Consider the following 24340-nt stretch of genomic DNA (forward strand, 5'->3'; position numbering starts at 1 on the left):
GTTTTTATTCTGAATGTAAAAATTACCCCATACCGATCCAGTCATAGCACAAGTTTCTTTTTTTGCTTTTAACCATCACACTGGATACATATCCCTATATAAGTTCATAATCACACTCTTGCTATCACCCAAATGAGGATGGGTTCCCCTTTTGAGTCTGATTCCTCGCAAGGTTTTTTTCTCATACCAGTTTTTCCTTGCCACAGGCTGCTCATCAGAGATTAACACACATAATTCCCATATATTAACATATTTTGTTCTATAATTCATACGTTTTGTATAGCTGCTTTGAGACAATGTCCATTGTAAAAAGTGCTCTGGAATCATCTATATAGATAACTGAACAAAATATCTGATAGAAAACTGGGGTTTGGATAGCACCTTGAAAATATAATGCCTGTCTTTGCTCCATGCTGAGGGCTTGACCTCTGATACAGGACTAATCAAGTCTGGTATCTTTCCATATAATGTTCTGTGGTAGTGTTTATCTTAGGACGAAATCAAATGAGTCTGCTGATGAAAGAACTTCACACTAACAGTATACTGTGTGTTTTTTCTTCACGAAAAGGGGCTTTGGAAGTAGAGTTTCTGTGTTTCATTTCCACCAGGCTGGAAACAGCACTTTGAAGTTTCAGGGACTTTTGAAGTTTGTGGTAAACAGCAACTCAAAGAAATGTTTTAAAGATGGTATCAGTTCTGCAAATATAAAAAAAGTCCCTCACACCCCCTCTGGTTGGGATTTCCTGCAGGTTCATTTTTGCAATATACTATTTACTCTGCAAGTGCAAGCTGAGCCTTCGACCTAAGAACCAGTTAAAGAAGTCACAAGTCTGGTTTATGCTATGATACATTTCTGCTTCACAGCTTCATGATCCCCACATACTTGTAATATATATGTGATTCAATAAATATGTGCTGTACTTTCTGTAGAAAGTAACTGTTAGAGTGTAGTAAAAATACTACTTCTAAAATTGAGATTTTTGCAAATGTACATTTAGTATTTCCATTTAGTATTTTTTACCTGAATCATATTTAATTGAAAAACACACCGATCAGGTATAACATTACGATCACCTGTATAACACCTAATATTGTGTTGGTCCACCTTTTGCACACGGGCCAATGACTCCACGTACATTAATGAGCCTTGGCCAGAGGTGGCAAAAGTACACACATGGGTACATTGCATGCGCATTAAATAGAAGTATAGAAACTTATGTTTTAAAATACTTAAGTATCTTCTGAAGGGAAAATACTATAGAAATGAAACTTGGATAAATATTTAAGAGTAGTCAGTGTGCAGCTTGTATAGCAGTACAGATTTACTGTCCTCTGAAAGTCAACATACAGCCATTATTGTCTAAATAGCTGGCAACAAAGTGAGTGATAACTCAAAGTGATAACAGCTGTATGTCGCTTAACCATGCAAAGCCACATGTCTTATTTATGATGTTTATTTTTTTGTCTACTTGAAAGGACCATAAAAATTCGTGTATCTTTTGTGTATTTGTGTATACCAGAAGCAGAAAGTTCACTTGTCAGTGCTCAGGCAAGACGCCCCACACTGCAACAAGTTGGTTTGCATGGCCATCGTCCCAGAATAAAGCTCAAAAACAGTTTGCTGAAGACAACCTGTCCAAGTGCATGACTTACCGGAACAATGTCCTGTTGTCCAGCATGTGTAGTGATGCCCTAGTGAGAATTACTAAGAAAATTGCGCCTTGCCTCTACAGTCAAGCATGGTGGTGGTAGCATCATGGTCTGGGGCTGCATAAGTGCTGCTGGTACTGGGAGCTGTGGTTCATTGAGGGAAACATGTACTGTACATGTATTGATTCCAACGTGTACTGTGACATTCTGAAGCAGAACATGATGCCCTACCTTCAGAAACTGGGCCGAACGGCAGTTTTCCGCCAAATTGACAACTACCACGAGAAAGCTGAAGGTGATAAAGTGGCCAAGTATGTCTCCAGGCCTGAACTCTATTAGGCACCTGTGGGGCATCCACAAGCAGAAGGTGGAGAAGTGCGATTTGTCTAACATCCAGCAGCTCTGTGATGTCATTATGGAGGCATGGAAGAGGATTCATATTAACAGTTATATAAATTATATATAAATATTGTGCATAAAAAAAAATTTTTTAGAATGAACTTTAACACCTATTTTTTTTTTGCAGATGTCAGTCAGTTAAGTGTGAGTGGAACACCATCTGACTGTGGATTGGCAGAGTAAGTAGCATTGAAACTAGCAAGAGCCTTGAAAACCTAAACTGAGCTTCTGCAGTTAAGATTGTATTTAATTATTTTTATGAGAGAATAAGCTAGCAGAAAACGTTTGCTATTTTTAAAATAAATGTAGTTTCCATGATTTTATTTCATTCTTTTGTTCAGCATCAGTAATTTTATTCTTTCTTCTCTTCTTATGTTTTAATTCTTTAGTGAAGAAGCATTAAAACATTGAAAAAAAGTGTAGAAAGCATTATGAATCTATATTTATACTTGATAATAATTACATCAGAGAAATCTTTTTTGTGAATGTGACTGATTTTCCCTTTAAACATAATAAACCCTCACACCTTGTCTGCTCTCCAGCTACAACAATTCCATGTGTGACCTTGGTCTGTGTAACTTAACACCTAGGGTTTCTAGAGACAAACACCATAAATGAGCATAAAAACAACACATGGACAACATTTACAAAAAAACAAACAAAAAAAAAAAAACAAAAAAAAAAAAAAAATATATATATATATATATATATATATATATATATATATATATATATATATATATATATATATATATACACATTTTTAGATTTGACAATATTAAAAAACAAAAAATCTAATATTTTTTTTAAATTTGATTGACATTTCATTGATTAAGATTGTCTTTTAATGCTGTGATGTTCTGCATGATCGATCTGAAATACACTGTAGTGTTTCACCATGCATTGTGAATTTGTCATCAATTGAAGATGATTTTGAGCAGCCTTTTGAGGATTAGCCCTTAAAGACCACAGAACTACTATAACCACTGCACATAAACACATTTAGAAAGGTGACTAACATTACATGTAATTTTTCTGCATGATGTGTAGAAATATAGCCACCTTCTCATTAATGCTTAACTCAGTGGTGAGTTTAGCCTTCAACTTAAGGTGCTGTTGATTTTGGCTGTGTTTCTTTTGGGTTTCCTTACATACTGCAGTGTCTGGAATGAAGAAGATTATAGTTTGCGGCTACTGTACATCAACCAACTCGAAAAATGATGTGTATGAAAAATGACCTGCAAAGGAGGTGGAAGAGTAAAGTACTGTTTGAAGAAACGATTCGTTCCAGACAATGTTGAGTTGTGGAATGCCTCCCATTATCTTCATCTGTGATCCCTGAGCTACTCAGAGAGGAACGCCCAGCATGCCTATTGGCTCTGGGCTGCTCATTTATACTGTGTGAAGGTTTTTTGGAGTTGGAGGGCTCACTGCAGCACTGCTCAGAAGCACCAAGTCAGAGCTGCTTGACAGGTGCTCACTGCAAGGCACTTTGAGTGACAATAAGTGATTCTTGTACTCAAGCAGACTGAAAGGACATTCAGATTTAGAGAAATAACTACAATGGTATGGCATTTTTTTTTTACAATAGATTTTTGCTACAGTGCATGGGGAAATTACTTTTTTAATGATGCAATTATTTTGGCACCAGCCAATATTTTCAGTACAATGTGAATGCATGAATAATATGCTTTATATGCTTTACACTGTTTACATGCTATTTATCAAAATGTATATGACATTGTGATTTGTCGAAAGCTAATTTATGTTCTTTTGCTAAATTAGATTCCATCTAAAATAATTTGTACTACATTTAAATATGACCCAAATCATTTTATAGTTATGCTGTATTTAAAAGATTTTTTAACACCAACTAAAGAAACTTTCACTTAAATCTTTTTTTTTGTTCTGTAGAATATTCTGCTAGATGCAGAATATTAGCTTGTTGGTTTAGCATGAGCCGGTCTGAGTTTACACCAGTTAATTTCCTTTCTGGTTGCTAAATAAATAAACAAACAAATAAATAAAGAGGCTAAATCTAATTGTGGTAACATCAAGAATGCAATATCATATTCTCAGCTCTGAGGAAATTCTAATAAAGCACTATAGTGTTAAGCTAACTGCATGATTTGGGGTTCTGTAACTTCATCATGGAATTCTGTGGTTAGGTCCCTTTGAAGGGAATATGATGTAGCAACTCATACACTAGCAAAATTGCTTTCAGCTCTTGCCACAGACCGGAGAGGAAATGCACCAGTGTAGAAAAGTTTCTGCTGCTTTTAAAAGGCCAAGCAGCATTTTCCCAGACCACCAATACCCCCATCTTGCTGAACAGAAGGACTGTTTGTAGGACTAGGTCTGTTTAAAAAGCAAATGTCTGTTTGATGCTTTACATATTTCAAGTGACAAGGGGGACACACATAATAGGTTTCCGACTCTCATCTCTTCTGCTGATTATTGCTCTTGATCCACCCTTAGACTTATCAAAGTCTACTCTGGTGGTGATTTTAATCTTTTATTTTATTGAATTCTATGAGAGTTTGTGCTGTGTAGAGTTACATCAAAATAGAGTCTCTGGACATTTAATTATCTGATATCTCCACTGACCTTGTCTTGTAGGTGTTAACTTGCACATTGACTTTGTCTTACATAGGGTTTCATATTTCACATCTTGTTGACATGTGTGAGACTGAAGTGTAATTATTCAGGGCTGGAATGTGGTCTATATGCAGCTCTCCAATGGCTCTGACCCTGAAAGAAGCCTAAGACCATTGTGGGCAAATTAAAAGTGCAGGCACCAACAAAGCAACCTTTCTCAAAAGAAATGTATCCAGCTTTGCTGAACTCATGCTCTATGTCCTTAGTGCCCTCAGACAGCGTAGAAGACAAAATAAGTAAATTTCAACAGAGGGGGCCAGTATATTGACCTGAGTATGGGCAACTGTTTCTATTATGATTTTAAGACCATTTTAAGATTAAAGATCATGAACAGCTTTTGGGCTAGTCGTTGCCAATGAATCTCAGCTAGTCTTTTGTCGATCAGTGGAGACTGAGAGAAACTGGTAGGTCTTCTGTGGTCCTTTTGTAGAAATGATTTTTTTTAAGGTGGGCTGGTTTGCTACAGAGAGTAAGCAAAAAGCAATTATTTTGATTGGACTTTGTGAGTTCCGTTGTGCAGATGAGGATGCAAAAACTCGAGACTACACTCTATGCAATTCAATCTACTCAGTTGTGTACACCTCCACTTCATTCTCAATTCCAGCTGTAGTAATTTAAAACAGTACTAGAGACCTTTCTTTATTTCAAATACAGTTAAAATTCATCAGAGAGATTTAATGTTTAATGTGGAATTGTCATATTGGTGAACATTGTCTCCAAATAGTTTGAATATTCATTAAACCTGAAAAAAAATAAGGAAAATATGCTGGAAATTACAGTGAAATCTTTTTAAAAATCATATATATATAATATTATTTATATCAATTTCCATTTTAAATTTGATCTCCCTATTTGGTAAGAAATACCTATTTCAAGCAAGCCAGTGCTGATGTTTCGTCTGTATATAGGGAATTCAGAGGCATATGTTTACAGCTTTTTGCACCACATTTTGATGCAAATATTTCCCAAAACATTTATAATAATTAAAACAAGTTGTGCAATTATTAATGGAAAGGTTATTTGCTGTTGAGTCGTATGCTGTACATTGCTATAATACTAATACTAATAAAATTCTTTGTTATTATTATACTTGTAAAATTTGTTTCTCATTGGGGTTAACTTATATACTCTTGCAACAGGGTCCCATAGGCTCACAAGGACATGTTCTATAGTTTTACTGGCAAACTGGACCACTACTGTTCATAGTTACATAATGTTATTCTGTAGTGAGCAGTTAATGCAGCACTATGCAAAAAACGATTTTTTTAAATGGTTTTTATTTTATACAGATAATTTTGCTTATGTGTTATATATCCTTTAATATGTAATTAGTCCTCAAATAGTCTTTGCATTGTATAACTACACTACTGTGGGATATGGACATAGGCTATGTCACCTGTTAGTTAATAATTTATATAATAATTTATATTATTCTTTATAATAATTATAATAATAATTAATTTTTCTGCACAAATTTCTGATAGCACAAAAAGGATATCTTATGATTTACAATTTGTAATCAAATTAAAAATACTATTAATTACTATATATTCCATTATTGTGTTAAAAGGGTTTTGGATGACATCACTTTTTTTGAAAATGAAATTATTAGAATAAATTAGAAAAGGTTCCATGCGGATGCGTTGTATAATTAAAGTTTAAGATGGAATATGCTAGCCAAGTGAGACGTTTGCTCAGTTGTTAATGCAGGATGAAACATTTTTCAAGCAAAATAACCTTAACCACATTAAACAATGTCTGGATCAAGCTTACATTTTATTGTTCATTTAACAAAGCCAAGGTCCCTGCTAGAAAGAGAGAATAAAAATCAGTAGTATTTCGGTGAGCATGTAATTCAATGTATGGTCTATCTCTGAATTTCCACATGGATGTGCATTGAAAATTGTTCATGTGTTTTATTCACAGGCCATGATTCCCAGGCTAAATTGGCTTTCTTTGCTCCTTTTTGGGATGCTGGGTTTGGTCACACTTGCTACACAGGCAGAAGAGTCTGAGAAAGCAGTCACATTTAGCCATGTGTACAGAATTGACTCTGGTTGTAAGCAGGACTTGCAGGCAGTTTTGCCTTCAAAGGACCAAGCAACAGAGGGTCAGGCCATGCTGGTGGATGGGGAGAAAGACATTGTATTCAAGCACAACATTAAGCTTCCATTATCTACCTGCAACTGTGCTGATTCAGAAGAATTTAAGGCCCTGTTATACCGTGTCAATGGTTTGGAAGAAGAGGTCACCTACCTGAAGTCCCAGTGTGCTCAAGGCTGCTGCAGAGGAAGTTCAGGTATTAGTTTCAAATGGTCCCTTGTTCAGGTATTCATTTTGCCAAATGTTCTGCTGATTCAGGAGATTTACTTTTACAAGCACCTGAAAAGACAAAATTGTTTATTAAGTGTTTATTTTACTTTTCTATTTTATTAAATAAACATTAAAATAAAAATTATATAATAAGGGAGTATATATAAAAAAAATTTTTTACACTGCAATTAAATATAATTAATATTCACTAACATTTTATATTGTGCTAGCTAATGTCCATATTTCATGCAAGTGATCTGCCCTTACTAGATGTGGACACAAGCTGTAGTGGCCATGGTGTATACCAGCACAGCACCTGCAGCTGTAAATGTGATGCAGGCTGGGAGGGTCCAGACTGCTCCATGTCCACCTGTCCGGATAATTGTAATGATAATGGATACTGTGTAGATGGACAATGCAAATGTCATGCTGGTTACACTGGCCATGACTGTGGCCTGCTCACATGTCCTGATGAATGCAATGACAAGGGCCACTGTGTGGATGGCAAGTGTATGTGCTTTGAGGGCTTCTCTGGAGACACCTGTAGCATGCAGAAATGCTTAAATGATTGCAAAGATCATGGACGCTGCATCAATGGACAATGTGTCTGTGATGAGGGCTTTTTCGGAAATGATTGCTCTACAGGTAAGATTTTTTCAAGAACACTTTAAAGTGGGAATTTAACATATCAAATAAATCTTACCTAATGATGTTGGATCTGTTATTAGAAGCATGTATGTATTTTAAATGTAGAAGTCAATAATGCTAATACTTTGAAATGTAAAAAAAGTAGAATGAGTAGATTTAGGACAAAATAAGCTAAAACATAATACAAATGCAAGTCATAGCATAGCATGAGAGCATAACATGAAATCACTCAGTGAGGATTTTATTTTAACACTTTTAATAAAAATAAAAAAAAAATCCCTAATTTGAAAAAAAACATTTGGATCATGGGTGAGAAAACAAAATTCAATATCAATAAAATGAAACTGCTATAAAACATAGATTTTGTTAGAAAAAGTGATATTTTACATTGGAAAACATAATAAATGCATACATTTTTACTACCTGAAAAGTAAAACTGTCAAAAGACAATACATACATTGTGTTGTGATGACTTTTGATGGACTGGTTTCCCATCTGGGATGAATTTTCCCTCATTGCACCCAATGTTCTCCTGACCAGGATATATCAGTTACTGAAGATAAATAAATTCATTTATTTATAGAATTTTTAATAATAAATAGTCACAAAGCAGCTTGATAGAAATTTTGATGAAAAGGTAATCTATCATGGATGTTGTGGAATCAGTGATAAAATGTGTGCTCATGGTACACCACAATTGCCAGTGTTGAATTATGGACCTCTGTCATCCTATTGATGTTGAGGTAATTCTGCAGTATAATTGATTCCCAGTACCTTCATGAATATTAAACACAGCTTTCAGTAGCAGGTCTGGATTGTCCTCCTGCTCTATGGTTACAACATTTACCTTCACAAGGATAGAGTGACTCAGGGTAGGAATGCATTGATGTGATGTGAGCCTCAAAAAATAATATTGGGAATGGCATGAATCTTAGAAAAGGATATACTGTCCATGTTAACACTTTTGGGTGTAAGACATCATAATTGAGTCCATATGAGTGAAGAGCAAGCATACCCTGAAGCAATGCGGCACCAGCTGAGCTGCTAGACGAATTATAACTTCAAGCACATGACACTAATGGAGCTAGAATGGTATGTGATGGTAAAACCTGTCAATCATTTGTCAGTCGTTTTTTTCTTTCACTACTGCAGCATAGTAGCACACTATATACATGGCATAAATCACTTTGATCATTTCAGTATTTATAAATTATCTGGTGTCATGCTGAATTATTTTGTAGATTAAAATTGATTTTTACCAAATTGTTAAATTTCTGCAGCAGCACTCAGGCCAACTAAAGGCACTAACCAATTTCAGATCTGCATGGAATTTAAATCACTTCATGCAAACATGGATTATGTGTAAATGCCCTGGGGGTGGAAATAAATTAAATTGAATTTGTATTCTTCACCAAAAGAGGAATGAGATAGGAGCTTGATTTGGAAGTCATGCTGGCGTTTATTTGTGCAAGATCAGAAGTGTACAGATGTGCAGACTTTAGATCACTTTCGACTCATACATACTGTGGCTGTGTAAAAAAGTCCTTACTTCAAAGAGTGACATTTTTTTTTGTAAGGAATAGCACTAGGGGTACCATAATGAGAATGATGTGTCTTCTTTTTAAAAAGTGATCAGAATTAGAGAATCTTTTGCAGTGATCAGAAATCATTCTGAATGTCATTTATATTTCTTTTGGTTTTGTTTAATTAAATTTTAAGTACCTTAGATAATTATTTTTATGTTTTGTTATTCATTTGTAAGAATGTGCTGTACATTTTCTTGCATCATGTGCTTCCAAAGTCATTAGATGGTAATTTCTTTATCCCAGCGGCAGTTTGTGGGTTATTATTTAAAGGTGAAATTGTTTCTGGCAGACCCTGGAATGTGGCAGGAGTATTACTTGCCAAAAAATGAAAGGCTCTTGCTAAACCAAAGTAAAACATTGACTTCCTGACCTTTTAACATGTGGAACAATGTCCCAACCTGCCATGAATTTTTTTCTGGTTAATGTGGTCTTTTGAGCATCTATATAATCCTCCCTCATTCCCTCTTCATCTATTCAATAAGCATTATTTAATTTTCTGGAATTTGCTGCCTCTTCACTCATGCAAATTCTATGTCTGTCTATATACAGTATGTGTATATGCTTATCTGTTAACAAGCAACCATTATCAACACATTTATCCATTTGAATGAGATATGGCTTTATGCTCCATTATTATTAAAGGTTGTATCTTGATTAGTGACTACAAAGGAACTATGGACAAGAATAATTCTAACTAGTCAAAGAGAGACACAAATTCAAAAGTATATTTAACTAAGATTAGATATATTACAACAATGGTAAAAAAGAAAAGAAAATGATCGATGTTTGGGAGAGGCACAAATATGGAGGGCAAAAGAAATTGAAAGGAAAATGTATTTTAACCTGCCAGCACATATTCTTACACCAGAAACGGGGGGAGTTAACAGAGTTTGCACAAATCAAATCATATCCATTATTTTCTGATATAGCACCAGATTAATAAGTAATTTATTATATGATTTTTTTTCTCAATGGTTTTTTTTAAATGAACCCTAAGGGAGTTTAGTTTGCATCATTGATATACATACTAGTAAAACTAACATTTAATATAAAAAACTGTGTATCCACAGTACTGGGTCCAAAAAGACTGCGTGTGATCACAGTGACTGATGTGTCTCTGCTTGTGGAGTGGGAACATGTAAAGAAAGCCGAGTATTACCTGCTCTCCTACTATCCTTATGGAAACGAGGGGGCAATTCAGGAGATCCATCTTCCAAACACTGAAAATTCCTACCTGATCACCAGACTCAAACCAGGGGTTACATATATCGTGCAAGTTTTGGCTGTCATCAAGGGCATCAGGAGTGAATCAGACCACATCAATGCCACAACAGGTAAAGAGTGCTTAAATCTTGTTTACTCTGATGTTTTTGCGTTTAGTGTCATACAGCTGTATGCAAAATTTATGAAAATGAAATGCAAACTGTAGGAAGGATTAGCTGACACAGGAGTGATGGTGCATTGTTCAGTTCTGCAGCACTGCCTGCACAAACTGCCTGTGCGTGAGTTTCATGGTTATCTGCAACCACATCTAATGTCTGCAAAATATTTAGATAAGTCAGAGGCTTTTAGGAAACACATACTGTGGACAGATGAAGAAAATATTTAACTCTATGGCCACATTTACAAAAGGTTTGCAACAAGAACAAACATATCTCAAAATCCAACAGAGGTGGTCTCTATTCTATTAATGATAGAGTAATATCACATATGCTACCATTTTTTTATTTAATACTGCATGAATACAATGTACTGTGTATGTACAATAAATATGGATATTTGTGTGTTTTATGTGTTTTGAATGGATTGTACGGTCTGTTAACATGCTCTGCAAACAGATTTTGTGTCAACATTAATGTCCCAACATATTAAATTGATTTTGTTGTAAAGTTTTTTGAGAACATAATATTTTTTCCTCTTTACTGTCTCAAGTGTCTGTAGTGAGTGAATTAAAAAAGAAATGAAATGAAATAATCACATTCATAAAGGAAATAATCATAAGTAATGGACTTTTTATTCTGTGTTTCTGTAGATTTGTCTAGTGTAGAAGATGTTCGGGTGCTTGGACAGACAGAGGACTCTATCCAGGTGGACTGGCAGAACCCAGAGACAGAGGTGGATTACTTTAAACTAAGTCATGCCAGTCCAGGTGGCCAACAGAAACTGGAAAATGTAGCTAAGAGCCAGGAAGCTAGAACTGTGCACACCATTATAGGTAAACTTTTTAAGAAGAAGAAGAATAAACCTAAGACTCAACTCTGACCTTAACTGTTCACTCTTTTGTGTTTAGCAACATATCTGTGTTTTTTGTAATTTAAAAGACTTTAAAATTATATATATATTTTTTCATAAAAAAAAAAAATAAATATATATATATATATATATATATATATATATATATATATATATATATATATATATATAATTTTAAAGTCTTTTAAATTACAAAAGACACAGATATGCTGCTAAACTAAAAAGTTTGTGACTTGAAACACAAAACACATTAAAGTTCTTTCTGAGCTGCATTAAGTTATTGAGTAAACATTGAGTGTAAGGACACTGAGTGAGGCGCAATAGTGTATTTTGATATTTATAGACAAAATTAAGTTTATTATTATTTGCAGGTCTTAACCCAGGTACAGAGTACCAGATAACAGTGCAAGCCATCCAAGGAAGCAATGCAGGCAAACCATCTCAGGCCACTGGAGTCACAGGTTAGTTGATTATATGATACTCTCAACAGGAGAGGTGTAATATAGGACAAACATTCAGAACCCAGACATGCATAGTCAAGTCCTACTAGAAAAGAAGGCAGTGATATACCAGTGTGCAGAAAACATCTGAATAATACAGATTATAATGCCAAGGCGTAGCACACTGAGTTATAGATTTTCAGTTGTAGTTTGCAATCACAAGCATGCGTAATCCCAGATAGTAATATGCAATGTACTTAATACAACTCTCTTTCATCTATTGGCAATTAACAATCCATATCTTAAAAAGGTTAACAAAATTGTTGACTGATGTTTAAATTAGTGACTCAGATGATGTGCCCTTTTGCAAAGGTGTAAGGTTAGTGCTTGTTGCCCAGTCTTACCTTCTTTGTTCTCACAGCCCCGAGCTGAACATAAATAGTTTTCATTCTGAGGTTAATGATCTGTGTGTTCTTTCTTGATCTTTGTCAGAGTTCTCTGAGTTTTCCCATGTTGCCATGTTATTTAAAAATAATAACATAATAACACGTTTCAGGAATGATAGAAAACACTTAAGATGCATGTATATTAATTAATGCTGTGACAGTAACTGTTATTCAAATGATCTTATTGCTTATTATTAATATTTTGAAGGCAATAAAGTGCTAAAACTGTTTACTATTAGTAAACAAATATTAAAAGGGAAAATAAAATATGCAAAAACCTATAAAAAATCTCTTTCATATTTTCTGTAAGAAATGTTTATTAAGTTGAAAATTTTGTATAAATATATGTATGTACATAGGGCAAGGGAAAAATGTGAAAGTCTGATTGCCATTCCAAAAACATAATCAATCAATCAATCAATCAATCAATCAATCAATCAATCAATCATAATTAGCCTCAGAAGATTTTCCTATCTCTAAAGTAGGTAAAAGTAGGTTATACCATATAGAAAAGTTATAAAAAGTTTATCTTGGAAATGCCTACTGTGTAAAATATGAATGTGCAATCTGTTACTCAAACTTTGTCTCTTAGACTGGACAACTTCCTGCCCCTGATACCTGTAGCTGCTATTTATAGATGCTTAAACTGCATGTTTCGTTTCCTCTGCTAGGTTTAAAAATAAAGCCAATATAGCTCTCAAAATTTAATATAGCTCTCAACATAGCCAGCAGAAACAAGTCAGAAACACGGTCAGGTCTATGACAATATAAGATTGGTAATGATGAATTTGAGAGAGCTAAGATTCTTGTTTTCATTTGTGAAAGATTGAACTGTTGTATTCTACTCACAGCATGGCTCTGATCTGAATGCAATAAAATAATACAAAAGTCACAACACTAAATTCATGAAAGACATTCATAAATAAGTTGATGAAATAAGCCCCCAGAGCTGATACATTCTTGTCTTAGTTTAATGTGTGGTACAAGTTCCTAAAAAGTGTACAGTTTAATCATGTACAGAATATATGATTTGTCTTTACAATAAAGACTGCAAGCTATCAGGGATAATTTCCTAAACAAAAAATGACACACTCGAGTAGTGACACCTTTTAGCCCCATCATTTGCAACATGCAAACTCTATATATACTTATACATACCACAAAAAATTTGTAACATACAAACTCAAACACTGTATAAACTTCCCCTAAATTATGTTCAAATATTTTCCATAAAATAAAAGTAATCTTCTTCATTCTACTTTTCTGCTTCATTGGAGCAGTCATTTGAGCTGATTTCTTTATACAAATAAGCATAATACAGTTAAAGAAATTATAATTTCATTATTCTGCTGAATTTATTCTTCTGCAAGAAACACAGGTTTTGTGTCCAGTGGTGGCATTAACCCAGAAACTGAATAAAAAGAAGTGTAGCTTTGTTTACTTGTGGTTTTAATGGTGAAGTTTCAGTAAAAGGTCAGTACTTACCAAGATTATTTGCTACTATATTCCAGTGGATCACTGCCATGGTTTTCAGCCTGATTTGCTCCATACCTCATATAAATTAAAAATGATTGGTATAATAACAAAAAGCTTTGATAAATATTGATCTCACTGTGCTTGGAATGCTCAATTTATCAGTTTTATAGCAGGTAGCATTGCACCAACCTTGTGGCAGTCACAGAGGAATTTCCCAAATGATGATAGCTTTTGCATGCTTTCTCACTTCCCCTTTGTGGCTTGTGCCAGTGCACATTTAGCTCTGATAAACCTACAAAAGCTGTTCACACGATTCACTTTATTATATGTATGTATTTTACTATCAAAATGTGGTTTGAATGCAAACAAGTTCTGAATAATATTATTGTTCTTTTGCCTAAGACTACCATGAAATATACCCTATAAAATGTGTTCATGTGTTTGAAAAAAATTCAATATTGCATTAAATGAACAAAAACCCTTTTTCTTCTAGACATAGATATTCCAAATAAACTGATCACTAGGGATGTAACCGAGACCACAGTGACTGTGATGTGGGAGAAGGTCCGTGCTGAAATTGATGGCTACATACTGACCTATAGCTCTGCTGAAGGCTCCAGCCAGGAGATCCAAGTTGGAGCAGATGCTACTTCTTACCAGTTCACATCACTGAAACCTGGGGTTCTGTACACCATCTTCATCTGGGCCTACAAGGGTTCTCATTTAAGCAGAAAGAGCTCTACTGAGGCTGAAACAGGTAAACTGTTCTATCAGTTATTTCTTGCCAGTGTCTGTTGAAGGAGCTTCTCATAGCTTTTTCATCTTCACCCTCATATATATATATATATATATATATATATATATATATATATATAGATAGATAGATAGATAGATAGATAGATAGATAGATAGATAGATAGATAGATAGATAGATAGATAGGAATAATATAATTTCTTGAACAAAAACTGAAATGAAATAAAAGCACCCTGCTTCATTCTACTTTTCTGCTTCATTAGACCAGTCATTTAAGCTCTCTTCTTTCCCCACCCTGTTCCAATGCTAAAACTTGGATAGACCTTGAAAGGTTTGTCCAAACAAAATTTTATTCTTCTTATTTTATTATACAAATCGGATGATCTGCTGTGGCGACCCCTAATGGGAGAAGCCAAAAGAAGATTTCATTATACAAATAAGCATAATACAGTTTGTTTAGTCTTAGCCTATTTTTCAAATTATTATTAAACTAGAAAACATACAAAACAATGTGAGGAGTATGTAAAAAAAAAAAAATAGATTTAGCACAGTGTCACTGTGGCTTTTCACTCCATATCGGAAATAAGATTTGTTTTGTGCATGAATGAAAACGCTAAATAATCAATAGAGCTAGCGTTAGCCGTTAACACTGCGACAAGTCTGTTTGCATGGCTGTTTTTCTAGAAGGAAGCCTCTACTGAAACTGGCTCACAAGAAAGCTTTGCAAACGGTTTGCTGAATATCTGTCCAAGAGCATGGATTACATGAGGAGTACCAAGAGAATTGTGTCTTGCCTACAGTCAAGCATGGTGGTGGTAGCATTATGGTCTGGAACTGCATGAGTGCTGCTGGTACTGAGAAGCTGCGGTTCATTGAGGAAAACATGGCTTCCAAAATGTACTGTGACATTCTGAAGCAGAAAACGATGCCCTGGCTTCAGAAACTGCAGTTTTCTGACATAATAGAAAATATATATAAGGAGGTCACTCCTTTTGACCTTCCCTTTCTTGCACACCACAAACACACTCAAAAAAAAAAAAAAAAAAAAAACCCCTATCAAAAAAACAAAATAAAAATAAAAAAAGTACATACAGCACACATTTACATATTCACATATGCATATTTATATAGAACATACAGTACTACTAATAAACTTTTATATAATTATGGTATATTAGTTTGGAAAATAGACTATCAAATACAATATTTCTATATGACTTTTATAAAGAAACATAATGTACCTTTAATTTGCTGTAAACGCTTTTTCAGAACTAGATACACCTATTAACCTTTTGGTCAAAGAAGTGACAGAGGACTCGGCAGTCTTGTCATGGGACAGAGCTCAAGCAGAAGTAGATGGCTACATACTGAGCTACAGCTCTGCTGATGGCTCCAGAAATGATGTGCGAGTTGGAGCAGAGAGCACTTCCTACCAGTTCACTGGTCTGAGGCCAGGAGTTGCGTATACAATCTACATCTGGGCCATCAAGGGTTCTCGCTCCAGCAGAAAAGCTACAACAGTTACTGAGACAGGTTTATAAACATTTCAAATATTTTCTTATCTTCTGATTCATCAGCTAATAATGAATGAGTAGGATTTTGGTTTATGCTACTGATTCCTTTGGTGTATAAAACAGTTAAAAATGTGTTTTTCCCATCCATCAGAATTCCACAGGAATTTTGAGCTTGACATCTTAAAAATGCAGTCAGTATGCTGCTTCTTACAATATTTATAGATTGTTTATACATAATAAATATACACTGTAATTTAATCAAACATGTAATTAGAATCTTTTTTTTTTCAACAGTCAACGCACAAAGCTATAAATATAAGCTTCCGAAAATATACAGTAAACTATTTTTGCCAAAGATTATGATTAGTACATTCATTTTTAAACAGCAGGATTTTCTCTCACATAGATAAAATGCTGATGCTGCTCATTTGGTTTAAAAAAAAAAACTTGTTTAGAAGTAAGTGTTTCCACAAATCTCTTGTCTCAGTCTCATAAGAAAAAGTCAGAGTAGACAGTCAATTAAGGTTAAATAGTGAACTACAGATTTAAAAAGTGCTTTATTGAGGAAGGGTAAATGAGGGCTGACAAAACCTTCTACCAGTTCAAAACTCTCAATGTGGTTTAACTTAATAATCACTGGGACACATCATCAAAGTATTATTAAACTAATAAATGTATAAATGTTTTGGACGGCCTCTCATAATATCTTCCGATGATTACATTTAATTGAAAGAAAACACGTTGTCTCTTTAGAAACTGAAATATTCACACACCAAGCATTGGTGGTTACTAGAGAAACAGTGGAAGTCCAGACACCAGGGTGCACACTCACTGTATTTGTGTACTTAGATTTTCATAATGCAGAGCCAGCAGATTTCTCTTTATGTCACTCTATCCTATTGTATTTTTAGGTAGCAACATGCATTTGTGATCATAATATTCTTGTTTTAAAAAACAGTTTTGCTTTTATTTAGCAGTGGTGGCATTCACGTGGTGCAAACTCTAATCCAGAGCAAACCACAACAAGACAGTGAACTGGCTACACAAACAATGAACAGTTATTTCTCTGTTTACCAACTAGATATTTTTGATAAATCAGTTCACATACATGTAATGGTTATAACACTACTTAATTTACTGACATTGTTACCTGATAACAAATGGTAAATTAAAAAAAGCAGATATTAATAAACTTCAAAATTGACTTCTATTTTTTCAGAAATTGATGCTCCAAAGAATTTAAAAGCAGTTGATGTTAAGAGGGAAACCGTAGCTCTCACCTGGAAACCTCCACAGGCCCACATTGATGGCTACATTCTTAATTACAGTCCTGAAGACAGTAGCATGCAGGTGTGTGGACTGCAAATTTATATATGTATAAATACATATAGTGATTTTTAAGAATCATGCTATCACAGCTAATTGTCCAGGATATAACACAAATATAACATTCAATTAGCCATTTACAGCAGATGCATCATTTAGTTGAGAAATAAGTAAGCATGTGTCCATGATGATTACTGTCTTTTAATGTCATTTGAAAATGGCCTAAATTTAAATTGATCCTAAACCATTACCACTAGGGTGTAAACTGGGAGCCATGGTAGGGCCACCTCATGCTACTCATGCCACTGGATTATACAGTACAGAGATTAAGATCCGTCCAGTGAATACAGCTAGCTGGAAGAAGAGATCAGGGCTGCCAATCGATTTATATATATATATATATAAAATTATTTTTAGGGCTGTTAAAATTAATGCGTTAACGCATATTTATTGTAAAAGCACTAATTTTATTAACACGTGATTAATGCAGTGCACAATTCTGTTTGACCAATTTTTTTTCAAATATAAATAAATAAATATAAAAGGGATGAAATTAAACATAGCAAATGTTCTGTTTGGTGTCCTGATGACTTACACATTTTCAAACACCATAATCACTTTAAAACATTTACAAGAATATTTTGTGTTCATGATCAATGTTGAGTTTGGTTTTACTGATAATAAACATACATTTGCATAATGCATCAATATTTGTCCATGTTCAAAATCTTGAAAAGTATAAATTTATTATGAATTATATACTGTATATATTTGAGGTGGTAGCTTAGCGGTTAAGATGGGTATTATAGACACAGAGACACATTCACTTGTTTTGCAGTAAAACATATTGAATATTCTGTATATTTAATTTTCTTTCTCAGTCAGTTGAGAAGAGATTTCCTGCAGGAGATACCAGATTTAGTCTCGCTGGTTTGGCCTCAGAAAAGAAATATATTGTCACTCTGATTGCCTATAGAGCCTCAAAGAAGAGTAAAGTGGTGGAGACCATGTTTGTCACTGGTAAAGTAAATTACTTACTTTTTTATACTAATAAGGTGTAAAGATGTAGTGAATATGTGACCCCCTTTTGTTTTTACCCTGAAACAAATAAACCATTTGATTTTATTAATTCAACATGGAAGAGTAATAATTAATTCCTCACCAATTCAGTTAATGTTTAGGCCTTTTTTCCAAGGTCCACGAAATGATTAAATCAGCCTATTAACACTTAAATAGAAGTAGAGTGTTGTGAAGTAGAAAACACTGTCCTGCTTTTTCATACAATGTATTTTACTACAGCCATTATTCTGGGCTTGATTTTTATATTATTACAGTCATTAGTAAAACCTTATGCTGTTTTGTGTCTTTGCAGTAGGAGCAGCCTACCCCTTCCCTATGGACTGCACACAGATCATGAAGAATGGAAACATGAACAGCGGTGTTTACACTATCTACGTGACCAATGATCGAAATAAGCCCATGCAGGTGTATTGTGACATGACCACAGATGGTGGTGGCTGGATTGTAAGTTAATGCATATTTCAATACACATAAATATAAAAATCTCATGCCTGGTGAGGAAAGTGGATTTGCATTATAATGCATGAATCTTTTCTAATTAATACGTTATTCCTTTTATGTATGATCCTACATACATAAAGTAAAACTACATGAAATGTGTTTCACAACATTGTCTTTGCCCACCTCTTTCTCCCCCCTCTTTATATTTCTCTTTTTTCTGTGTTAAATAAGGTCTTTCAGAGACGTAACACAGGCAAGCTAGACTTCATGAAGCGCTGGAGACAATACACGGAAGGCTTTGGGGAACTAAATGATGAATTCTGGCTCGGTACTGAAAAATACATCTACAATGAAAAGCTTCAAATTCACTTTTTTTTGTATTGATATGAAAGTCAAATTTAAACGTACAATCATATCCATTTAGGGAGAGTTAGGATCATAAACACTGTCATATCATTCAGAAATGTGTAAAGTAAAGTATTATTATATTATATTATATTATATTAGATTAGATTAGATTAGATTAGATTAGATTAGATTAGATTCAACTTTTGTCACTACACATGTACAAGTAAAAAGGCAATGAAATGCAGTTTGGGTCTAACCAGAGTGCAAATCAGCAAGTGCAGGATATACAGTTTTTACATGATTTACATAGTTAAATAGAATGGAATATAAGACTATAAACAGTAATTTACAGATGTATATGTACTATGAATATACAGATGAATATATATGTACTATGAATATAATATACAGATGAATATACATTGACTATGAACAATACTATACAGATGAGTAAATATGTACTATGAACATGATTTACAGATGCCTTTTACTATAAACAGAGATTTACAGAGGATGTGAACGGTGAACATAATATATTACTATTACTATAAACAGAAAACGGGTATATGTACAATGGTAATAAGGTAATGGGGAGCTGCATTACAAAGAGAGCAGTGTGCAAATGAGCAAAGTTTCTGTCCAGACAGCATTTTTTTTGGATGTCCACCATGGCTGGGAGTGGAGTCCCTGTGATGCGCTGGGTGGTTTTCACCAGTCTGGTATGGGAGCTGCTCCCATACCAGACTGTGACACAGCTGGTCAGAATGCTTTCTACTCCGCAGCGGTAGAAGTTCACCAGGATATCCGAGGAGAGCTGATTTTCTTCAGTTTCCTCAGGAAAAAGAGGCGCTGGTGAGCCTTCTTGACCAGGCTGGAGGTGTTGATAGTCCAGGACAGGTCCGCCAAGATGTGGCTCCCCAGGAACTTGAAACTGGAGAAGCGCTTAACAGCCATCCCATTGATGTGGGTGGTGTTGTGTGTGCCTCTTGACTCTTTCCTAAAGTCCACAATGAGCTCCTTTGTCTTGGGGGTGTTAAGGAGCAGGTTGTTGTTGTTGCACCATGTGGCTAGGTGCTGGATCTCCTACCTGTAGGCAGTCTCATCATTGTTGGTGACCGATCACGGTAGTGTCATCTGCAAGCTTGATGATGGGGTTAGATCTATTCACAGGCCTGCAGTTGGAGGTGAAGAGGGAGTGGAGGAAGGGGCTCAGCACACAGCAATGTGGTACACCAGTGTTGAGTGTGATGGTGTTGGAGCAGATAGAGCCAGATCGAACCTGCTGGGGTCTGTTGGTCAGAAAGTCCATGATCCAGTTGCAGGTGGAAGAGTTAATGCCCAGATCTGCAAGTTTGGCTATTATCTTGGATGGGATGATGGTATTAGGATTATACACAGAGTATACTTTTTTTGGTGAAGGGGGTGTGTGTTCCTAGGAAGAAGCAATGCTATTAAATATTAGCTACTCTGATCATGTTTTGTTGTATTGTTTGTATTGTGCTGTGTTTTATTAGGCCTGGAGAACATTCATGCACTGACCAACACAAGCACAAAATATGAAGTGCGCTTTGATCTAGGCCTGGGAAGTGAACGCGCTTACGCTGTCTATAATGACTTCAAAGTAGGATCAGCCAAGCAGAAATTTAAGCTCACTATTGGTAATTACAGAGGAAATGCAGGTAGGTGAACAAATGCAGCCAGATAATAAATAAACACCAAAGTATTTTATATCTGCTGTAAATTTTATACTACACTTGCTAATAATCTTTTTTGTCATAGGTGATGCTATGACCTACCACCAGGGCAGATCTTTTACTACTATAGACTCAGACAATGATATTGCCCTGGGTAATTGTGCCTTCACACACCGTGGAGCCTGGTGGTACAAAAATTGCCACTTAGCCAACTTAAATGGCAAATTTGAGGACAACAGACACAGCATGGTAAGTTTTAGTTAGATAATATTTTTCAAATACATAGAAGTGTTTTATGTTAGAAAGTTTGCAGTCTGTGGTTTATTTTGTGTGGTCTGTTGTAATGAGAGTTGGTTGAAAATCTGAAGTCCACTAATATTTGGTCATTTTAATCTTCTCTGCATATAATCACACATGCAGGCTGATGACCAACAGAGGGCACTGTTTATACAGTATTGCCTGCAAAACTGTAGCGTGAAAATGCGATTGTGATAATATGGAGCAAACAAACTAAAGTTTGGTTAAACAAAAGCTGTTATGTAAATACCCTGATCACTTTCCCTAAAGCTGGTGAATTGAATAGCATGCTTTGGAGCATGATAATTGCTCACAACAGGAGTTGAGTATTCTTGATTTCTGTGTGGGAACATTTGTGCCCTGAATGTTTTTTTTCTGCAGATCCTGTGGTAATCGTGGTGATTGTTAAGAATCATGCTATTACAGCTAATTGTCCAGGATATACACAAAAATAACTGTCAATTAGCCATTCACAACAGATGCATCATTTAGTTCAGAAATAAGTAAGCATGTGTCCATGATGATTACTGTCTTTTAATGGAATTTGAAAATGGCCTAAATTTTTATTTCTCCTATACCTTTACCACTAGGGTGTAAACTGGGAGCCATGGAAGGGCCACCTCATGTCACTGGATTTTACAGAGATTAAGATCCGTTCAGTGAATACAGCTAGCCGGAAGAAGAGATCACTGAAAAGAAAAGTAGCTGCCTAATGATTAATACACTGCATAGCGAAAAAAACTAGAAATTCGGATTAATCATAATATCATCTATTATCTCATTTAAAGTTATATGGGTGACAACTGACCTTTACAGATTACAGATATTGAAAAAGATACAAATATAGTTATAACTGAATAGCTTTATCTTACAGAAATGTCCATATGTTAAATATAAATAAATACATTATATATATATATATATATATATATATATATATATATATATATATATATATATATATATATATATATTGAATGTTGATGAACAGCTGTGGTACAGGTGGCTAGTTTCTCAAGTGTTAAGTGATATGGCCACAATGATTCATTCAAATTGATTCAAAAGATATATAAACTGTAAATTAGCTATATCAGTTTACACATATTTAGTTTATTTTATTACCATTTTCATGCTTTTTATTGTTCATTTTTATATATTTCCAGTTTTCATAATTCCAGATTGTGTGGAATAGTGTGGAAAGTTTTTTTTATTTACTTTAATGATTGCCCTTAAATGTTTGGTCTGAATGCTGCATGGTATGTAGAAGAGTTTGAATGTGTACTAGAGGGCGATACTTTAAAGATCTCACAGAAATAAATGTTTTTACGATAAAACATAGTTGGGTATTTTCTTTATTATAATGATGTATCTGCAACGATGTGTGTTTAACAATAAATGCCTTCAAACAATATTAACACAATATTTTGAAATAGTAAATCTGACTAATACAGCCAAAAGCAATGCTTAAGATAATTACTTATTTGGAATAGGTTTTATGTTTTCTATGTTTTATGTAATATGCAGATACCATGTAGTTTGCGCACTTGCATTCACTTGATTTTAGGCCAAGTGAAGTGTTAATGAAAAGAGCTGAAATTTTGTTGTTGTTGTTTACTCCTGTAGCAATGAAGTATCTACACAGTACTAAAACCAGCAATCAAACTTTAACACAATACCCAATGCCCAGTTATAGTTTTTAAACTTTGTACCTTTGTATAAATGCTTACTATAGTACAGCAAGTATTAAGTAGTAGTAACTATAGTTAGCAAAGTACAGATGAAGACCACATGGTGATATTTGGAACAGATTCTAAATTGCAGTGGTGGGCTGAGCATTTCACACCTCAGTCCACCTCTGAATACCGTCATTATGCTGGTTAGAAAAAAACATCATTATTATACAGAAACACAGTATTACAGAGTGCTGCATCACAGACAGGAATATCATTCAGCAAGACTAAATGCAAATTTTAAAGCTGGAAACCCAATTAACACAAGTCTCCTATTTTGGCTGACCTTTCCTCATGATGCCCAATTTTTCTTGAAAAGTCTGCAAATGCAAATGTGCTTATAAGTATATCTGTGACCAAATCAATTTCTTCTCCTCTGTCAGCCATTTTATTGTGGGATTTAAAAAAAAAACAGCTAAATCCACATAAATATATTTGAGTTGTTTAAGAACTAAATAGAGAGAGACGCTGCCTCATATATGAAATTCTTTGCCCTTCATCATCTGACATTAACAATCTGGCAATGATGGGCCTTCAGGGCACTAAACACTGACACATCAGAATCATCAACTTACATTTTAATCTTTTTTTTTACCAAGGATAAGTATTCAGTGATTCCCAAGTCTCTTTTCTGCATTTCACAGCATTTCTCTCGCTTACACTGTTTCCTGTAGTGTAAATTAGGTTAAAGTTTCTATCCATTCAGTCAGCCATCACATCACATGCTGTCAGAGTCAAAATCTGTCATGAGGCCTTCAGAATCAGCAGTGCAGGTATCAGTAGCATAACGTACATTTTGCTTGAAGCTGTTGCTTTAACCAAACATTTTTTGAGTTGGTGACACTAGGTGCCATCTAGCAGGCATACAATAACGTCTGCATTTTCATGTCCTTTCGTTGGATGGTCAGAGGGTGCACTAGTCAGAGCTCACAAACTGCATCTGTAACAACTGCACAACCCATGTTAGAAGACACATCCTGTGGTCATGGAAAAGATTATTGGCATATATCAAGAAGATAAAAACATCTAAGGAGATCGCTGAAACAACTAAAATTGGGTTCAAAACTGTCTATTTAACGTTCGGTGAACTCAAATCGTTATAAAATCACAGTAAAACTCATGACTATATTTAAAAGTAAGAGCATTTCCACACGTACAATGCGAAGAGAACTCAAGGGATTGGCACTTAACAGCTGTTTAGCCTTAAGAAATTGAGGCTAATCTGAAAAAAAGGCTTAAATTTGCTAAGGAGCAATAAGATTGGACTCTGTAGCAATGGAAGAAGGT

General features: G+C 34.7%; 1 protein-coding gene and 1 long non-coding RNA gene across 3 annotated transcripts; one reads left to right on the forward strand and one right to left on the reverse strand.

Moving 5' to 3' along the window:
- Positions 1-3480: 3480 nt before the first annotated feature.
- On the forward strand, positions 3481-22222 carry tnn (tenascin N). Its single transcript, XM_046852643.1, has 15 exons — positions 3481-3615; positions 6634-7006; positions 7291-7665; positions 10325-10588; positions 11287-11469; positions 11879-11968; positions 14363-14626; positions 15893-16156; positions 17357-17487; positions 18345-18483; positions 18836-18987; positions 19216-19312; positions 20847-21011; positions 21112-21275; positions 21914-22222. The coding sequence occupies exons 1-15, from the start codon at positions 3613-3615 to the stop codon at positions 22034-22036; spliced, it is 2787 nt and encodes a 928-aa protein (XP_046708599.1). The 5' UTR covers positions 3481-3612; the 3' UTR covers positions 22037-22222.
- On the reverse strand, positions 6465-14079 carry LOC124388020. Of its 2 annotated transcripts, XR_006926319.1 has the most exons (6): positions 14059-14079; positions 13879-13944; positions 8126-8221; positions 7288-7390; positions 6964-7089; positions 6465-6828 (listed from the first exon to the last, which is right to left on the reverse strand). It is a non-coding gene; the product is annotated as an uncharacterized LOC124388020 (long non-coding RNA). The 2 variants fall into 2 exon arrangements; XR_006926318.1 differs by having other exon boundaries at positions 13879-14070.
- Positions 22223-24340: the final 2118 nt, after the last annotated feature.

This window comes from Silurus meridionalis, chromosome 6 (genome assembly GCF_014805685.1).
Source record: "Silurus meridionalis isolate SWU-2019-XX chromosome 6, ASM1480568v1, whole genome shotgun sequence".
Taxonomy (NCBI): domain Eukaryota; kingdom Metazoa; phylum Chordata; class Actinopteri; order Siluriformes; family Siluridae; genus Silurus; species Silurus meridionalis.

Excerpts from the sequence above, each read along its gene's own strand:
- tnn (XM_046852643.1), top strand. Across the intron at positions 10,589-11,286 it reads CCACATCAATGCCACAACAG|ATTTGTCTAGTGTAGAAGAT; the intron begins GTAAAGAGTGCT and ends GTGTTTCTGTAG. Across the intron at positions 11,470-11,878 it reads AACTGTGCACACCATTATAG|GTCTTAACCCAGGTACAGAG; the intron begins GTAAACTTTTTA and ends TATTATTTGCAG.